Genomic DNA, 19,227 nt, shown 5'->3' on the forward strand with positions numbered 1-19,227 from the left:
CCTTTTGTATTAGGAATAAGAATTTAGAGCTTATTCCTTTCAATTCCATTCTTTTATCACGAGATTGCCTATAATATTTTTTAAGTAAAACTTCTTTATGCACGCTCAACTTGAGGAGTAAGCTGGTGAATGTGTGACGAGAGCGTTACGAAAAGTGTGATCGTGCCAGGCGAATGGAAGCTGAGACGGAGATATTATTTAGTGAACATATAAAGAGAGAGAATTACGTTTCGTAAGTTTTACTTCAGACGTGTGGCTAAAGCACACTGGTTTTTGTATTTTATTTTAATATACAGGTTTCGTTAAAGTGTACTTATTTCTTTATTGCTTAGCATGAATACCCATTTTATATAACAAATCTAGTTTGATCATAAACGTATGTAATTACAGAAACAGTCAGACGGTCTAGTAGATATCCTTTGTAATACATATTACCAAAAAAAAAAAAAAATACAAACGCCCAGGAAAAATTGACGTTGTGAAAAATTGTCACAGTGAGAACGGTCGCGTCGCTAGTGCAATAGTCACTTGTGGCCACTGATTTAACTCTCCGTCTTGTTGCTCATTATAAGTCGATACAGAAAGAAAATACGATTGTAGAAAATGTATTGATTGTTTTTATTTATAGGTAAGACTTTTTAAAGTAGCTCTTGTTTCGATTTAAAAAGTTTTAAATGACCTAAAACATAACAGGAAAATATAAATGTTACATATATATGTATATGCATTGTCACTTATTTGTAGTATTATCATCATCATCATCATTTCAGCCTATCACAGTTCACTGCTGGACATAGGCCTCCACAAGTTCACGCCAAAAATGGTGTGAACTTATGTGTGTTACCCATAGTCATCATATTTACCCATACCACCATATTTGTATTATATTCTAACTGTAAATATCTTACATTAATACCACTCAACAGAAACTCAACAAGAATAAGTAAAAATGTTTTAGACTTTTCTACAGCGGGTTATCCTATCAAATACAGTGTACCCACTTAGGTATTTATACAAATGAATAAAGTTGGAGTGTCTGTTTGTAATATTAAAATAACCGCTTTTTACGGATGTACGGTACGGTATGCTTATGGATGTATACATGTTACATATACCAAAATAACATTTTTTATAATTTTTGTCTGTCTGTCTGTCTGTTTGTTCCAATCTCTGAAACGGCTGGACCGATTTTGACAGCAGTCTCACTGGCAGATAGCTGAAGTAATAAGGAGTAACTTAGGCTACTTTTATTTTAGAAATTTATTTATTTTGTAACTCTACGAACTGAACAATATTTTTTTTTATCCCACGCGGACGAAGTCGTGGGCACAGCTAGTATGCAATAAACATGGTGGCACATTTGAGGTGAGTAATAGATTTTGAGAGATAATAAAATACAGTCAACTTAAAAAATACTGACTTGTTTAATCACATTAAATAAAAGATTATAAGAAGAATAAAAGCGATGCAGTTTTTTTTTATATTTATAACTCATGCGATTTACACACCAGTTTTTATTTACGCCTATTTTTCATCGGTTAGTAAATTTATTTTTAGTTATAATTAAATGAAAATAAAGTTTTAAGAGCAATTTATCATCCAGCACTTAAGACGTTATCTACAAAGATTAACTGTTTGGCAAATTATAAAGAAATACTCATTTATCTTAGAAATTCTCAATAAAAGCATATACTATACTGACGTTCTGTTGTTGAAAAATATTTTTCGTAAACAAGTGCGCATTTTGCAATTTCTTTCAATTCAGCCATTAAATAGAGCTATAAATTATAACCGTCAGTTATCCTTTGCCAAACTGATGTATTGGCATTAGAGTCAGTGCAGTGTGTAATATCGTTAATAATTAAAAAAAAAAAAAAAAAAAACGATTAATGTCTTGCTTTAAAATCAAGACATAAAAAGCAAAGACACTGCTATATTTTATAAATACTGAATTAAATTGAAAAAAAAAATCAATGCAATTAGAGCTACTTTTTGGAAAGGATTAGTAGATTACCTACTTGCTGTGTGGTTACGGTTTAAATAATGTAGTCAACCCCTCTCTTACCGTGGGTGTCGTAAGAGGCGACTAAGGGATAACACGGTGTAACTGGCACCTTGGAACTTAGAAAGCCGACCGATGGCGGGATAACCATCCAACTGCTAGCTTTGAAATACACAGGCCGAAGAAGGGCAGCAGTGCCTTCGGTGCGACCGAGCCAGCAAAGCGGTCACCAACCCACCTGCCCAGCGTGACGACTATGGGCAACACACATGTGTGTACACGCCATTTTTGGCGTGAACTTGTGGATGCCTATGTCCAGCAGTGGACTGCGATAGGCTGAAGTGATGATAATGAGTAGATTACTTGAATAGTTTGAAATCCTATTTATAATTGATGAATAATTATTATTATAAATAAAAAGGTTATTTTAAATTCTTTTATAAATTTTGAACATTTTATTGGGTAAACAGTTTAAGTAAGGTGTGTATACTCAGCCTGATGTAGACAGAGAATGATGCGCTTTAAAGTTTTTATGCACCCTCAGTGACAGGCACTCCAGGCCATTAGGACCTGGCCAGGACTTAACTAACACAACATGACTACTTATAAATATTAATTAAACAAACTTGCATTTTCTTGACACAGCTTTAAATCTTTATATTATAATTTACTTAATATTTATAGTCTAGTCATTATTTTTATTGTACTATATGAATCTATAAAATAGATAAAGAATAATTTAATAATTTTTTTAAATAATTTTGACATGGGCCAATCTCGTTTTAACAAGAAGTGATTCTATTTAATCTTACACAAAAGAGACGGAATTTTTGAAGTACTTAATTGTTTCTTGGGAAAAGCCTGCAATTTACGTTGTCATTAACCGAAAGATACGTCGGATTGTGCTCTGCGGGCGACCCTTATTTATTTTTTACTTTTGTGTATCAAAATTAACTTGTCTTTGTGTTGCAAAATTTAAGTAATAAGATATAGCAGGTTTTTGTACGCGAACGAATTTTACCAAATTTACTCATATTGTAACAGTGAATTTATAATATTGGTTGTTATTGCCTGACGGAGAAAACGAGCCAAGTGCATTGGTCAGGTAAGTAAGCATAATAAACGAAACTAATAAGGGTTTCCGATGATTCCTGAATGTAATTTACTTCTGATACTAACAATATTGTGCTATACGCAGAAACCACGGAGCGAAATAATTTCTGTAAAATAGTCATGTAAAAGGGAACATATAAGCGAACTTGCCCATTTAAACATATAAGGCGTTCGACTCCTAGCTCAGTTCCTTTAAATGCAGGGTTCTGCAGGCTTAATAGATATATTTCCACGTGAAAAAAAATCCTAGCTCATGTTTAAATTTGACTTTGTTTAAATAGACGAGTTACTTAGATTGACTCGTTCCACATTCGTGAGTGTGTAACCACGGCCATAATGTTCCATTGAGGTTCCATTTGCGGTTTTTTAGTTGTATGCGGCAGTTGGTATTAATATTTCCCTTCATCGATGTTTTTTAGAGTTAAGAAAAACAATTTTTAACGGTTATGCAGAAATACATAGTTAGAGTAGTTCGTATACTAAAACAAATTAAAATTAAAAAAAGATCTAGGGTTTTTTTTTACAAATAACGTGTTACACAACATCTACATAACCCTATTTGAAGAAATGCAGTTAGGAGTCGAACACCAATTTAGATCAAGAACAGGTAACCATTCTTTTGAGCTTCGCCGCAGTCGAGTAATAAATTACAAAGAATAGGAGGAAAATGTGCATTATAGAAATATTCAAATTATATTCTACAGATATTGCATTTAGTAGTTGAGATTGAATCTGCAACGTTCTGTTATTTTAATAATTTTAATGTCTATTAGTTTTCCTCATCACGAGTTTTAAACGTAAACTGGACTCAAAGCTGTATTCCAAACTTGTGTTGCACATTTATTTTTTTTCCGTGTGAAAATAAATGGCAGAATGTATTAAGATGGACAAATTTAATGTATAAGAAACGGTAAAGATACGTCACACGTGTCGCTTGCGAGGATTCGGTAATAATTACGATCTGCGATTCGGATCTGGAGAATTGATAACCTTCGTGATTTATCGAGTTAGCGACTTTCAAGTGTGACCTTGCGTGTCGTTGTCATGACGTGGAAACCATACAAATCATCATAAAATGAATATTAAACTAATTGATACAAATCTACTTGTGTAGTTTTCGATATCTATATTAGATAAGAAAACGCGTGTCTTCGGGTCACTGACATTTAAGGGTTATATTTATAAAGTGTAATGTTATGTGTTAGTGATGACATCTACGCTAGCTCATTCTTAGACTAGTTTCCTTATATGTTCGGATCTTATGTTATATACAGTAACAATTATACTTATGTATATAGTTATAAGATTTTACAAATTAATATTTTAATTTTTTTGGACGTTCCATCATAACCTATCAATATGACTTTAATAATATTATTTACTCATTTGGACTATATTTAAGACTACTAAACGACGCTGGTCATAAAAATGCAGCAGGTTTCAATGTCATAGGTATCGAAATAAAACATATTTGAAAATGCGAAAACCATCTATTAATAACGATAAAGGGTGACAAACCCTTACAATATAAATCTGTATTTTTGACAATCAAGCAGAGTCTACGTAATCCATATCCCTATAAATCTTCACTATGAAACAGTAACCATAAAATGTCAAAGCGGGAGAAACCATGAGGATATTGTTATGTATATATGTATTAAACATATTAATATTGCCACGTAGTCCTGTAGGATTTGTTTTATGAAGTTATTACACAAAAATAATAAGCATAATTTATCATTAATTACGTCAATTTTCTTTTTATAACTAACTGTACAAATGCTTTATAACAAAATCATTTTGAGTAAACTATTATTAACAACCGCTTTGGCGAAGTGATGTGTGTGCCATGTACGCGCCTAAACATTTTGTTGGTGATTGCGGTGGTTTGCGGGTTAGATTCCCGCTCGGGATTTTTATTATATTATATTTCTTTCCAGTTTGGATGTTGTTGATCCCCCCACCGTGCCTCGGAGAGTACGTTAAACAGTCAATCCCGGTTGTTATCATATACATCTGATAGCGATCGTTACTATTAGAAAAAACATCCGCCAATCCGTAGTGGGGCAGCGTGGTGGATTAAGCTCCGATCCTTCTCCTAGATGGAGAAAGAGGTATATGCATAGCAGTGGGATGTGTCGATGGTATGAATCGTGTGTCGTGTATAATTATTTATTTTCATGCGATTGTACTTGGACAAAAGTACGCGAACCGGTTTTTGTATTAAAATAAATAGGACATAAGTGAGAATAAATATTTTTTGCAAACATATAAAGCATTTTATGCCATCTGCTGACATAATCACAAAGTAACCAAATGGTTTCAACAAGTCATGAGTATCGTAAACTTTCTCTGTTGCAAATAAAACTCTCGTTAACTATATCGTAAAACTATCCTTAGTAAAGAGAAAGAAAATGCTATTTTGTTTATTTTTGGAAGCAAATGTTTTTAATACGAGTTATATATACGTACATACCTACATTAAGTGTAATAAAATATTGTAAAGAAATAGACTTACAACGTTTATGTTCATTTTTTCTGCACTAATAAATAGCATGTCTTGACAGATTAACTTGTTTATTTGTTGTTCCGAACTAACCAGTAATTTTGAAAAAATAAGGTTTTTATTTGGATATTCGTAACTCAAAAGTTTAATGAAACAGGGGGAAAATGTGTTTAAACTAAAAGGATGAAACTTTATTTTAAGACTTGACTAGAAATATGTATGTATGTATGTATGTATGTATGTATGTATGTATGTATGTATGTATGTATGTATGTATGTATGTATGTATGTATGTATATTATACCAGACGTAGTACAGATATACAGATATGTAGATATTCGGTAATCGGTATTTATTTAATACTACCTGTCGTATTGAAACTTCTTCTTGGCCATAAGTCTCGGCGACGACGAAGTCTAATGAATGTCCCATGGGTCCGAGTAGTTTTTCGTTTACTTCATCCACTGCCATTGAGATTGCCCCTAAAGAAGAAAGTTACTTTATAAATACTCTAAACTTGGTAACTATGGTAATGATAATCTGCTTGGATTACAGTTCTGGTCATCATTTATATTAGTCAAAGCGTTGTTTTAAATGTTTGATAAATACAAATAGAATTGTTTTAAAATTAAGTAATATTTCGAGATAAGTATTATTGACTTGAAAAACAACAAAAATATATATGATATATTACAAAGAAAAAAGTCAAAAGTTTTTCAAAATTTGTAAACAGAATTATAATCATACGATTGTTAAAGATCCAAGTGTGAAGTGTTACATTTAAATGTAATACAATAATAAAGTAAAATCAGAAAAAAATTATTCTATTAATATTAATAAACACACTAATGGGCTTAATTAAGATCTCAGTTTAACTTGTTTGGTATTTTTATTATAAACATATTCCAAACTGTATTTTTAATTTTGTTAGCATTTCGTGGCATTCGGATTGTCAAACACATTAAAATAAACAGTTCGTTATGTATCCAAATGATCTACTTCCTTGTATTTGTTACATTTTAAAATGTAGATTATACATAAAAAAGAACAAATAAACATCATACTGGATGAAACAAATAGGTAGACAAAAATAGGTGAACATATATGGGAGTTTCGATTCTTAGCTGATACTGACTACTCTGTGAAATATAGGCTACTACCAACAATAAAATTAACTAGTACCGATGACGGAAAAACTAAATAAAACAATTTAGTACCTAAGTATTAAAATTAATAATACTATTACTACTTAGGGCCTGTCCATCAGTTCTAGATAACACTATTTGACGGATGACGATATCCAAGTATCATTAAGCAGATTATTATTTTTCACAATCGAAATCCACTATATTTATGAGATATTTCTATTCAAATATGTATCTAAAACTTGTATTTTTTTATTACAAGTCATAATGGCCTATTCTTCCTTCTGCTGTTAAAGTTTAATCCTAACTTATTTGTACCTTTCTAACTTTATTCACAACTGGTGAAACAGGCTGTTAATATCTCAATTTTATGAAAAGGAATTCATCTAAAACTTTCCATATATAAAATCATACTTTCTTTCATATAAAATTATTGTTCTGGGATAAAATTAACTTTACCAGATATAACTCTTCCAGGTTTTTGATAATTTAAGTCGCCAGGCCGCCGTTGAGACCCCGTTAAGTATCCAAGCGTGAATTTCTCTCCATGGGAAGTATTCAAAGCAACTATTATTATACACCAACACCAGTGCCACTGCGAACAAGGAAAACCCTATTTTAAATTATAAAGTTCTCATAATTATAGTGAAATATTTTCAAAGTTTTCTCATTTATTCGTCATACATATTTAAAATACAAAACATGAATGGGTAAATAATATTTTATAGATGTTTATAGTAAAAATCGCAGAAGGGTTGGAATGATTGTAATTGTACTAGTAGTGTTTTGCATGCAAGCATTGAAATTCTAACTTTCTGGGCAAATAATTCTCTCTTAACACTAGACAGACGTTTAATTATACCTTTACACATTTTTACAGTACTATTACTCAAAAAACCAAGTGCTTAGTAAAGGGCAAGGAGATAAACATATTTTAGAACAAATTACAAGTAACAGAAAAGTTTAACAGTTTTCAACAGTGGCCTGTTTCAGTTCTTGAGATAGGTTCCGTCATGAGTCGGAGTTGATGTCCTAAAATAAGAAGTCAGAAGCGTCAATCAAGTTTAGTACCTATTGTAAAGATATGTACCTATTATTTTATAATATGGATATCTTTACTGCCGATACTTGAACATTTTATGGTGTGGACAAACTTATGCTCTACTTGTTATGAGAGTTACGTACAATTGCATTTAAAAAAAAATATATATTCACTAAATTATGAGCGTTTCCGTTGCAGATGATTGACTTTTTCTGAAACCCCATATCACATATGAGCTATTAACTCAATACATATTTGACTGATATTCAATAAAAAACAAAAGCAGCTTTGTTGAAATCATCAAAATCAAGACGGTTATTTTAAACCAATCTTGACTTCGTGATCAAGAGCTGTTCACGACATAATTTACTTTTTTTTTGATAAACTTCATAAATAAGCGATGTATGATCAGAAAGAACACTATATAACAAGTGTCCTTAATGCAATTAAAATAAAAAAGTGGCAGTTATAGAGACTGCCGATAGCAGTGAAAAATTAGAACTTTTTAAAATAATTTTCTGTTGTTTATGTTTTATCTTAAAAATATTAGTATATTTATTTAGTACTCACTAGTAGTAGTACCTACAATAGTAAATTATATATATATGTATGTATGTATGTTTGTATGTGTGTATTTATGTATGTATGTATGTATTTATTAAGTTAATATATTCAAACGTTTATCTCAATTTGTACACCTACACCGATACAATACCATCTCCCTGCCCCTAAGTTGCCTGGAAGAGATCGCTTTTCAGCGATAAGTCCGCCCTCTGTACCTTATGATACTCTGTTAAATTCGATCTGATATGTATTATTTGTGTATTGGCGTACAATAAAGTTTATTGTTATGTTATTTTGTTAGTACTGCACAATGATTCTACAATTTAACAATTTAAATAATATTCAAACAAAAATACTATTTCAACACTGCATAGTAGGTATATACACATTGAACTTTTCACTAAATCCATTCAATTTCAACTATAAGATATACACAGCACTATTGTTGCACAATGCATCAGCTGTATAGCTATAGATATACTGGTATAAGCATATCGGTGACGCGAACACACGAGATTTCATCCATTCAAAAAGCGCATAACGCGCACACACACGGCCGCTGCGCGTGGGCCAGTCATAAGCATATCGGTGACGCGAACCTTAGATTTTCCCCTAACAAAAAGTGCCCAAAGCGGCTAAAGAAGTTTTCACTTCAAAAATGAAAAGGACCTAGCATTGGTCCCTGTAGAATGCCCATTTTTAGTACAGGTTATAATAAAAATAAAATATAACTTTAAGGTTAGTAAAATCAAAAGTTAAGGTGGTCCCTATGCAAGTGATGCGGTTTTAGGACGACATTTTATTCAATCTTAACGCGTATTTAGTGTCAAATAAGATATAGCTAACATAACTCAAGACTTTGTTTTATTAATATTCAAGGATGTGAAACTTTGTAGACATTTGTTTTATTTTTATAATGAATGAAGTTATATTTTTCTATTGTTTTCCTCTGAACCGAGAAAATTACAAAAACCAGAAAATGTAACTAAATGGTCTAGGTTTATAAAAAAAATAAGTTCTAATGTAAAATGGACTTCATCGCAAATTGTTCTGACACATGTGCGACCAACATTTTTCCAATATTGTCTGGTCGTAAAGCGTTTTGAAGTGCAGATAGCAACGGCTTTAAAACGCACGCTCTTGAACTGTGATAAAAAATTGCTTGGATTAAGCTATTTGCCATATAGCGCATTTTTAGGACCAATTCCGTAAAATAAATGCTTAAGAGAAAAAAACCTGCGAAATAACAGATGATACTTTGGTAAACAAATGGGACAAATTGTGGACTTAAACAAAGAACTTTTTGAAGCGATATACATACCTATATGACATTAGAATAAGTTATTTTTAAGTGTGTTCAGTATGTACTTATTTCACTTAAATTGAAATCGAAAAAAATGAACGAGGTTATCGATTCGATCTGTTGTTTATATGATCTCCCCATATTTTTCAGAAAATTCTTCAGATTCCAATTAAGATACTGATTTTGACATATTTTTCCTGCCTATTATTTTAGATTTTTTAAATTATATTTATTATACATTTACATTTCTTTATTTTCCATCATTACACCTAAACTAGGCATAACCTGTATCTTAGATGTCAGTCTCTTTCGTTACATATTTAAAACAAAAATTTACATTGCATCCTCATCACAAGTACACTATTTTTAATAACATGTTAACAAATAACAATAATTAATATGAGGTAGGGTAACAATTACATTGTGTTCAACCGAAAATGTATAGTTTAACAACGATAACTATGAACTTAAGCACGTTTCTATGTATATTTAAATTTATTTTTTAACCCCCGACCCAAAAAGAGGGGTGTTATAAGTTTGACGTTTTTGTCTGTCTGTCTATGAGTCCGTAGCTCGCCAACGGATGAAGCGATTTCAATTTAGTTTTGTTTTGTATGATAGGTGAGTTACGGGCGAGTATTTTAAGATATGTTTGATGAAAATCGGTCGAGTCGTTTAAAAGTTGTGGGGGGTGAAAGTGGGGAAGAATAACCGAATGTCTGCAAATATAATCTAGTGGGGTCTCAAATGCAAGCGTATCACGTGCACATTACAAAATAATATGTTCAATGAAAATTGGTTGAGCCCTGAAAAAACTCTGGGGGTAAAAGTGGGGAAAATACCCAATATCTGCAAATATATGTGGTGGGGAGAAAATGAGGATGGAAATCCGAATGTCAGTAAATTTACCCAAGTACCAAATGAAATAGCATCATATGCACTTTACAAAATTAATAATAAAAATTAATGAAAAATATTTAAAAAAAAATCGGTTGAGCCGTTTGAAGTTAATGGGGCTAAAATTGGGGATGTAAAACAGAATGCCTGTGAATGTATACTCATGTTGTGTCAAACTGAGGTAGGGCACAGCAGGAATTTTCTGCTCAAAATATGGAGCAGCCCCACTGGGGTAGTACCTCGACCTTACAGAAGATCACAGCAAAATAATACTGTTTTCAAGCAGTATTGTTTTCCTGTTGGTGAGTAAGGTGACCAGAGCTCCTGGGGGGGTTGGGGATTGGGTCGGCAACGCGCTTGCGATGCCTCTGGTGTTGCAGGCGTCTATAAGCTACGGTAATCGCTTACCATCAGGTGAGCCGTACGCTTGTTTGCCGACCTAGTGACATAAAAAAAAATGAAAGAGCACTGAAAAAGAATATTAATGACTTAATCGAGAGTGTTCTTAGTTTCTTTTGATGAGAAAATTGATGAAAAGCTGTTTTAAAGTTATGATTATGGTGTCAGAAAATTGGGACAAGGAAATACAAATGTCAAGTGAAAGTATCAATTACTACATCTCAGTCTTTGTAATTCTGATAAGATACAAAATCTACATTATAATAAGTGTACCTATAAAAAGTGTAAAATAAAATATAATTAAAAATTAAAAAAAACCCCCGACACAATAACCTGAGTTGCTTTTAAAAAGTAAAAAATAATTAAAGAAACTCAATCTTAAAGTACTCCAAACCTAACAATTCAATGACAAATTGTCTAAACTAACCTAACTAAGAAACATAGATGAATTAAAAAATAAAATTAAGAAAAGAAAACTTTTAAAATTACTTCAAAATATTGCGCTTCGGATACGACCGTCAACGACGCGACGTCTGCCCAAATAATAAGGCTCGGATAAAAGCTTTAGTAGGTAGGCGATGTGATACTAATGAAAAAATAAATAGTAGGCAATAAATAAGTAGAAGCGGTCCCCCAACGCGATGTATTTTTTTTTGAATTATTAATACTCGTACATACTTAGGTACTTTAAGATTGCGTTTCTTTAATCTTTTTTTTACTTTTTAAAGGCAACTCAAGTTATTGTGTCGGGTTTTTTTTTAATTTTTAATTTAATTTTTTTATATATATAGTTACTATGTATTTCTTACAGATTTTCCATTTATATTTATATATTATGCATACTATTGTTTGTATGTTTAGGTGTTCGTGTGTGTGTACATCGTGCATAAATGTGTGCGTGCGTGCGTATTTTGCGTTCGTTTAAGTGTGCATGTTTTTTTTTTTAATGATGTGATATATCAGGCTTATTATACCCGTGCCTTTGTTATTCCATATATTATTATTTTTTTTTTTAACATGCATCGGTACTTCACCGCAATTTAGAATCTAGAAGCCTTAATAACTAGTCTTAAATTTCAAATTTCTAAAAGTCGACGCGAGTCCACTGACCAAGACTATTCTACATATTGCTTTTTTATATTCTTATATACTAATTATTTTATTATATTAAGTGTGCATGTTTAGATTCATAAGTGTGTGTGTGTATGTGTGTTTACTTTGTTAGCGTGAACATCTTTTCAATATCGTAATAATTCTGAACTTTTAACGAGTTAATAAGTTTTTCTTTACATTTTTTGGTATTTAAAGGGTAAATGTTAATAATAGCATTAATCTTATTGTAGAGTGAAGGACCCATATAGGATTGAAATTTTTGCGCAAAACTTGTTTTAAGGGGCGGAAGATAGCAAACTTTATCTTTATGACGAGCGGATGCTATTTCTTCTGAAAATGACTATGACCAAGTGATATTCTTATATCAACATTTGTGTGATTATCTTAAATATATATATAGGGCTAAATAAAAGTAAAATGAAAATGACTTTTAATACGAATTATTTGGACTCAAGTGACGCAAAATCACACGAAATTGTATCTATGTACATACCTATATAATTAATGCAATAAAATTAGTCAATTATGTTAAATATATCTTAAAAGATTGTTGGTATTGTACAGGTATAAAATCGCAACAAAATCAGGGTATGATAGAGAAAAATTAAATAATTGTCGTTCGTGGAAATATATAACTACTTTATCTTAATAATATAACGTAACCTTTCAATTATCTTTTTACTCACCAATAACCAAGTAATTTATAAGTATATATGTATGTATATATGAGTGTATGTATATATGAGTGTATGTATGTACGTATGTATGTATGTATGTACATATGTATATGTTTAATCATTTGAACATTTCTTATAAATTTATTGTAACTTACACCTATGCTGACGCTAGATCATTTCCTTTGTCCTAATTAAGGTTGCCTGTAAGAGGCCGCCTTTTGTACCTAATGATATACAGTTAAAATCTTTTTTTCTTTGTTATGTATTGTTTCTATTTTTGGTGTACAATAAAGTGTAATATTATTATTCTACTTCCTAATAAGCTAAAAATTCTATACTTACAGATGTATATCGTTTTTATTCAATTTTATTGGGTAATCGAGTTTAAAATTCCAATACAAAATGGGAACAATCAAATCCAATACAAAACCTTTGAAAATAAAATTTCATAAGAAATATAATAATAGACTTGAATAGAGGATAACTGATAGGAAAAAAATATACATAGATATTAATATAAAACGTAAGAAAAATGCCATAATTACCACAAAATTTTTGCCGGCACGGTATAAGATTTACTCGCTTGTTTGTTTGGCGATGATTCAAAATTAGTTTAAATGTGTTAGATTTTACTTTATCTTTTTAAGGTCAATTTTATAATATTTTTTAATGAAATTAATTTATATATACACATTACAGATTATCGTAGTCCACTGCTGGACATAGCCCTCCCAAGTTATGTGTTTGTCTTAATTGATTAAAAATTTACTAAGATCTATGTCTATGTATTTAATTTTGTTTGAATAAATGACATTACACGAGTTATTAATTATTTGGATATTGGCATTTGCGCAATAAGTTTAAAAGCAAGCACCGAAACTTGTTTTCTTGTGACAGGTTCAGGTTTGTAAAAACCGTACATTCGATTCAGATAGTATTGTGAAAGTTAGACACCTCGAGTATGCGTAATTATAACCATCCTCCACATGTTTCTCTTGGCAGCCAATATGCTTCCACGAACATTTCAACCATATGGTTTCCATTGTTTCATTTAAAAAATGTTGCACATTTCCGTGCATTTATTGTTACATATCAAACAGTAAAGAATGAAACATCTTTTAATATTAAAAAAAAAAAACATCAGTGTCGTCGTGATTTACATTTGTTATTGTTATTGCACTTTTTCAGTTGTGTTTATTCTTATTTTGATTTTCCGTGAAAGTATTGTATTATATATCCTGTTATGTTAATTGTATACAAAGTTAAGAGATACACTGAATATGCAACAAGTAGGACACTGTCAGTTCGCACTAGACGGAGGACATTTTGTGTAGTATATTGTTAAAAATAACATCCGTGGGAGATATTTATATAACTATGACCGGGTTAAGTCAACGTGCTTCATAAATTAATAGGGTAATCTGTGCATTATTGCACACTTTTTGAGAAATTAAATTATAATGAGTATTCAGAGGCTATCGATATGTGAAATAAATATAATAGTATTTTTTAAGAATTATAATGCTTTCGGGCTGAAATTAATAATTACTAATTCGTATTTATTTGTTTTTGTTTATTCATTGATATACTAAGCTTGCCAAATACCCGTCACCGGGAAAGAAGCACAAGCTTTCAAGGAGGAGGTCAACATGCACCTTCTCTTGAATTGTATTTTAAGCTAGCTGTGCTCGCGATTTCGTCCGCGTGGAATTTAACAAAAACGTTATTGTTCAGTTCGCAAAGTTTTAAAATAAATAAATTTTTAAAATAAAAGTAGCCTAAGTTACTACTTATTACATCAGCTATATGTCAGTGAAAGTCTCGTCAAAATCGGTCCAGCCGTTTCAGAGATTAGCCGGAACAAACAGACAGACAGACAGAGGAAAATTGTAAAAAATGTTATTTTGGTATATGTACCGTGTATACATCCATATGCACTTAATAAAAAGCTTAAAGGTTAAGCTTAAGGTTATTTTTATATAATAAACAGACACTTCAATTTTTTTTTATATAGATGAAAAAAATAATATGACAATCTTTTATATTTAAGCTATTATTTTATCAAAAATCAAACAAATTACGAAAGTGCGTCTTTTTAAGTATTTCTGGGTATATAAAGTAACGGTTATGTATAAATATTTTTAATTGGTCTGTGACTTTGAAATCTAAAGCATACCTGATAAAAAAAAGCAATTAGCGACTGACTTTATTTTTTACAAAATAAAAAATATATATAATAAAAAGCAATAAAAATTAAATTTAATGGCTTATGTTATAAAATTTTGGTCTCATTAAGTATCAGTCACTATAAATAATGATTATTATTATTTAGCAAATATATATAATAGCAAAATAAAAAGTATTTTATGTACATGTATCTAACATGATTTATTTTAGGTCCTCCACTTTTAACTGTTTGAAATTTTTATATGATTTTTTTTCGAATTACATGATTTTGATAGATTTAAGAATTTGACTTATTCCTTCTTCATTTTATCTATACCTACCTATAAAAAAATTAATATAGTAAAATGCTTGTATGATTACGACAAAAATTGGTGAGAATAGTCCAAATATGTATTGCAATAGTTACAACAGTTACCTACGTAACCTAGAAATTTCACTATCTACCATCCATTTATCTACAATAGGTATTTATAATAAAACTAGTACGTGTCCAATTTCGTACGTTTCATTTTGGAGGACACTTTTTGGAGGTCAAAAAATACAACCTAAACTACTGAAAGCACTAACTTACGATAAGCAGAAACTTACGATAAGTACGATTTATGTATATCCGATTTTGGACGCTACATACTTGATATTCCTAAATTTGGCACGGTTCCTTTTGGAAAGGTTCGATTGTCAAAATGTGTTCTTATTTGTAATTCATCAACGTTTGTCAGATTGGTTATAACGGACAAACTTTACAGGTTATTTAGTATATTATATTTCGAGTTCTTTGTTCATGTTAATAATAAAATAAATATTTTTTGTAACATAATTGATTCTCTTTTAAAAAACGTAAGAACTTAAAAATTTAAATTTTAAAATCAACAGACTCGTAGTCATAAATATATATAATAATAATCTATACAAATAAATAAAATTGGAGTGTCTGTTTGAAGTATTAAAATAACCGCTTTTTAATAAATAAATAAAAAAAAATTTACAACTTTTATCTCTCTGTCTTTCTATCTGTCTGTCTGTTTGTTCCGCCTAATCTTTGAAACAGCTGGATCGATTTTGACGGGACTTTCACTGGCGGATAGCTGATGTAATAAAGAGTAACTAAGGCTACTTTTATTTTAGATTTTATAACTCTGCAAACTTATACTATTATACTTATTGTCTACTTCCTTGCGGACGAAGTCGCGGGCACAGCTAGTATTAATATAAAATTGATTTTAAAATATCAGTAATAAATACCCGTGACTAAACACTACGTTCTCGATGACTAAAACAAAAAAAAAAAACTTATTATAAACCGTAAATTGAATCTAATTTCATCCACCAATAGTATCTATATTTTAACGTCAATTTTATCGGAGTGTTTGCGCACTGTAATTGAAATTTATCCAGAAATCATGGACACGTCGCTTTCTCATCCTTTATTGACAATTCTATTATTTATCAAGGTTTCCTTATTTAATGGATAAAATACCAATGGAACGGTATATTATGTTTTTTTAAAGATAAATCGTGGCAGACAATGTTGATATTCGTATACACCAGTTAATTTTATTTCAATGAAACTTAGAAAATATTGTATTTTTAATTACCACCGCAAAAAAGGGGTATTAAATGTTTTATGCCAATGCATAATGTCTGATTGTGTCTATCTGCGTTATCATAGCTGATGGACCTATTTTATTGCAGTTTTTTTACGCGAATGCGAGTTTGATTAGGGCCGCGGTTCTTAGCTGTGTTTGGTAAAAATCGTTATAGGTAGCAGCTGAGACTGTGTAGGAGTTTCTTAAATTTTAATTTAATAGTTATAAATATTTATTACAAACCAGTGTTGTAACTGATTAATTGATTATAATTGTAAGATATTTTATCGTATAAAACTGTTATATACATCTTTAATCTTTATTTGTAAGTATATAAATTTAGGTTTATATTTTTCTTAGCACCGTAACCAATCATTACATTATTCACAGTTATAAATATTTTGTTATTTCGAGAATGGCATGTTACTCGTGCCACTTTTAGTACTACTTAATTTTTTTATGGCAAGGCAGTAGGCAAAAGAGCATATGTTTCAACTGATGTTTAGTAAGTGCCTTCACAGAATACCCATGCACCGGTCGAGTAACAAATCCATTGATGTCTAAAGAACGAAAAGTAGGAGATAGTTGAGAGTGGCTAGGAAACGAGGTATGGTACCTAGTTTCCGTGCTCCCACAGAACGTTAAAAACGCAGCTATTGGCGTTGATGTATAAAAATTGTAGTCAAAGACATATTGTTCAGATATGTTTTGAACAAAATGTGAGTATTCTGTTGATATTCCACTGCTGAACAAAGGATTTGTCCTGTTGCTCTACTAAAGATTGACATACAATTACTCTCCCGGAAGTAAGGGTTGCTATTAAGTTGTTTAGGTAACAATCGGGACGGGCATATTTAGGCGATCCTAAGGCTACGATGGGAAAACCACGAGGAAACATTCAGATCAAATATAAAAATGTATGTTACGGCCCTAGCCAGTCCAGCAGAGCCTCAGAGATCGGGGCCCATCAGCGACCTCCCGGCGGACTGCCTAGGGTCGGGTACGGAATACCTATGGTGATCGGATATGCGGCGTGAGCAATCAAACACAAAAAAGGGGTTGAAAATAAGCGTGAAGTTGCACTTACCTTCGAAGGGCAGCTAGGGTCGATTGAGGTCTAAGATCGCCAGGGAACGTGTGTAGGTCGTGTGGTGTGGTGTGACGTTGAGTGTAAATAGGTGTCCTGGCGGTCCCCGAAAAGGAGGCCCCAGGCCCCCAGACTTCGACAGTGAGTAGGCACCCCCGGTCACAGAATTGATTATAAAGAAATACACAAGCAGTTACAGTTACAAGCACAACAACGAATATTTACAGTTAAGTTATAAGCACAGCAATTAAATATTTACAGTTACCAAATAAATCGTTAGATATATTCACAGGGCTGCGTGCGGTCACGCCAGCCAAGAGTCCGAACCCGACATTGGGGTTCTCATAAAGCGACACAGAAAATTGCGTTCGTGCAGAGCGAACTCGAGACTTTACAGTTAAGTTATAAGTACAGCAATTAAAACGGTAGCAGTAAAGTAAGTAAGTAAGCAGTTAATAAACCACGAGGCACGCGCAAAACAATAAGTCCAACAATGGGAACTGGCCGGCCGTCGAGCAGCGATACGGCCACACCTTGCAGAGCGGACGCGAGACTATATTCGCCGTATCGAGCAGCGATACGTCCGCTACCTTGAGAGCGGAATCGAGACTGTTCGCCGCTAAGCGGCGCGGGCGACGGCGACGGCGGGGGGTCGTGCCACCTGGCGATATCACCGATGAAGCCCATACAGAAAAAAGCGTCGCTAACGCAGCGAAATGGTATTACAAAATCATAAGTAATAAATGACAGAGCCACGGTTAAACTAAACCCTAAGGCAACCGCTCTAAGGCGCGATTTGGCCTAAACAATCCCCCGTCCCGGACAGAAGGGCATTATGTCCGCGAGCAAATCGGTAAACGAAACAGGGTCGGATCGGATCAGGTCAGGGACCCCACGGCAAAAACAAAACAGCTAAGTGCGGCCACAAAGGCTTCAGTGCTGAGGGCACTTACAAGTTTCAGATGAACGGCCTTAGTGGAGAGACACACGAACACGCACAGGTAGGCTCCATGTGAGCACGCGTTACGAAAGCAGGACGACTTGACTAAGACAGGGCCAGCGAAATTAGTTCCGACTCCAGCGAATGGTCGGATGGCAGTGACGCGATCGGCTGGCAAGTCGCCCATCATAGGGTGAGAAATGGCGGCCTTCAGTTTGTAGCACGGGATACATTTAAAGATGACGCTCCGGATGGTGCGTCGGCCCTAAGACAGGGCCAGCAAATTAATTCAGCTCTTCCCCTAGGAGCGGGAGGCTCCAGGCCTCCGATGCCAAACATTCGACGTGATTCAGAGCTCCAGGGGAGCCCTAGTCTTCCCACCAACCAAATAGAGGCCACACAATGTTGTGAACCCGAGTCCAACAAGGCGCGAGATGTTAGACAGTCGCCCTTCGGGTTGTACACCTGCACTGAGGCTGTCTGCAAAAGGACAGTTTGACAGCTTAAAGGCTCAGTGGAGGTGGCCGTGGTGGGAGATAGGGCGGCAGCTACCTAGTTGGAGCTGCCTCCATCGGACCAGTCCTCGCGCCGGGGGTCCTCGTAGCGGCAGTCAGGTGACAACTCGACCACCGGCGGCAAGGTAGCGCTAAGCGGAGAGGCCCGGAA

The 19,227-nt window shown here is 33.0% G+C and overlaps 1 protein-coding gene across 1 annotated transcript in view; it reads right to left on the bottom strand.

Moving 5' to 3' along the window:
- LOC123653844 (guanylate cyclase 32E) overlaps positions 1-18,748 on the bottom strand; it is a 65,006-nt gene extending 46,258 nt beyond the window's left edge. Inside the window, exons 1-3 of the mRNA XM_045589823.1 lie at positions 18,575-18,748; positions 7,226-7,361; positions 5,988-6,103 (exon numbers count right to left, since the gene is read on the bottom strand). Of these exons, the coding sequence (XP_045445779.1) occupies positions 5,988-6,103; positions 7,226-7,361; positions 18,575-18,748 (426 nt within the window). The remainder of the gene's footprint in view (positions 1-5,987; positions 6,104-7,225; positions 7,362-18,574) is intronic.
- Between the last annotated feature and the right edge of the window lie 479 nt (positions 18,749-19,227).

The sequence above is a fragment of the Melitaea cinxia genome, chromosome 5 (assembly GCF_905220565.1).
Source record: "Melitaea cinxia chromosome 5, ilMelCinx1.1, whole genome shotgun sequence".
NCBI classification, from domain to species: domain Eukaryota; kingdom Metazoa; phylum Arthropoda; class Insecta; order Lepidoptera; family Nymphalidae; genus Melitaea; species Melitaea cinxia.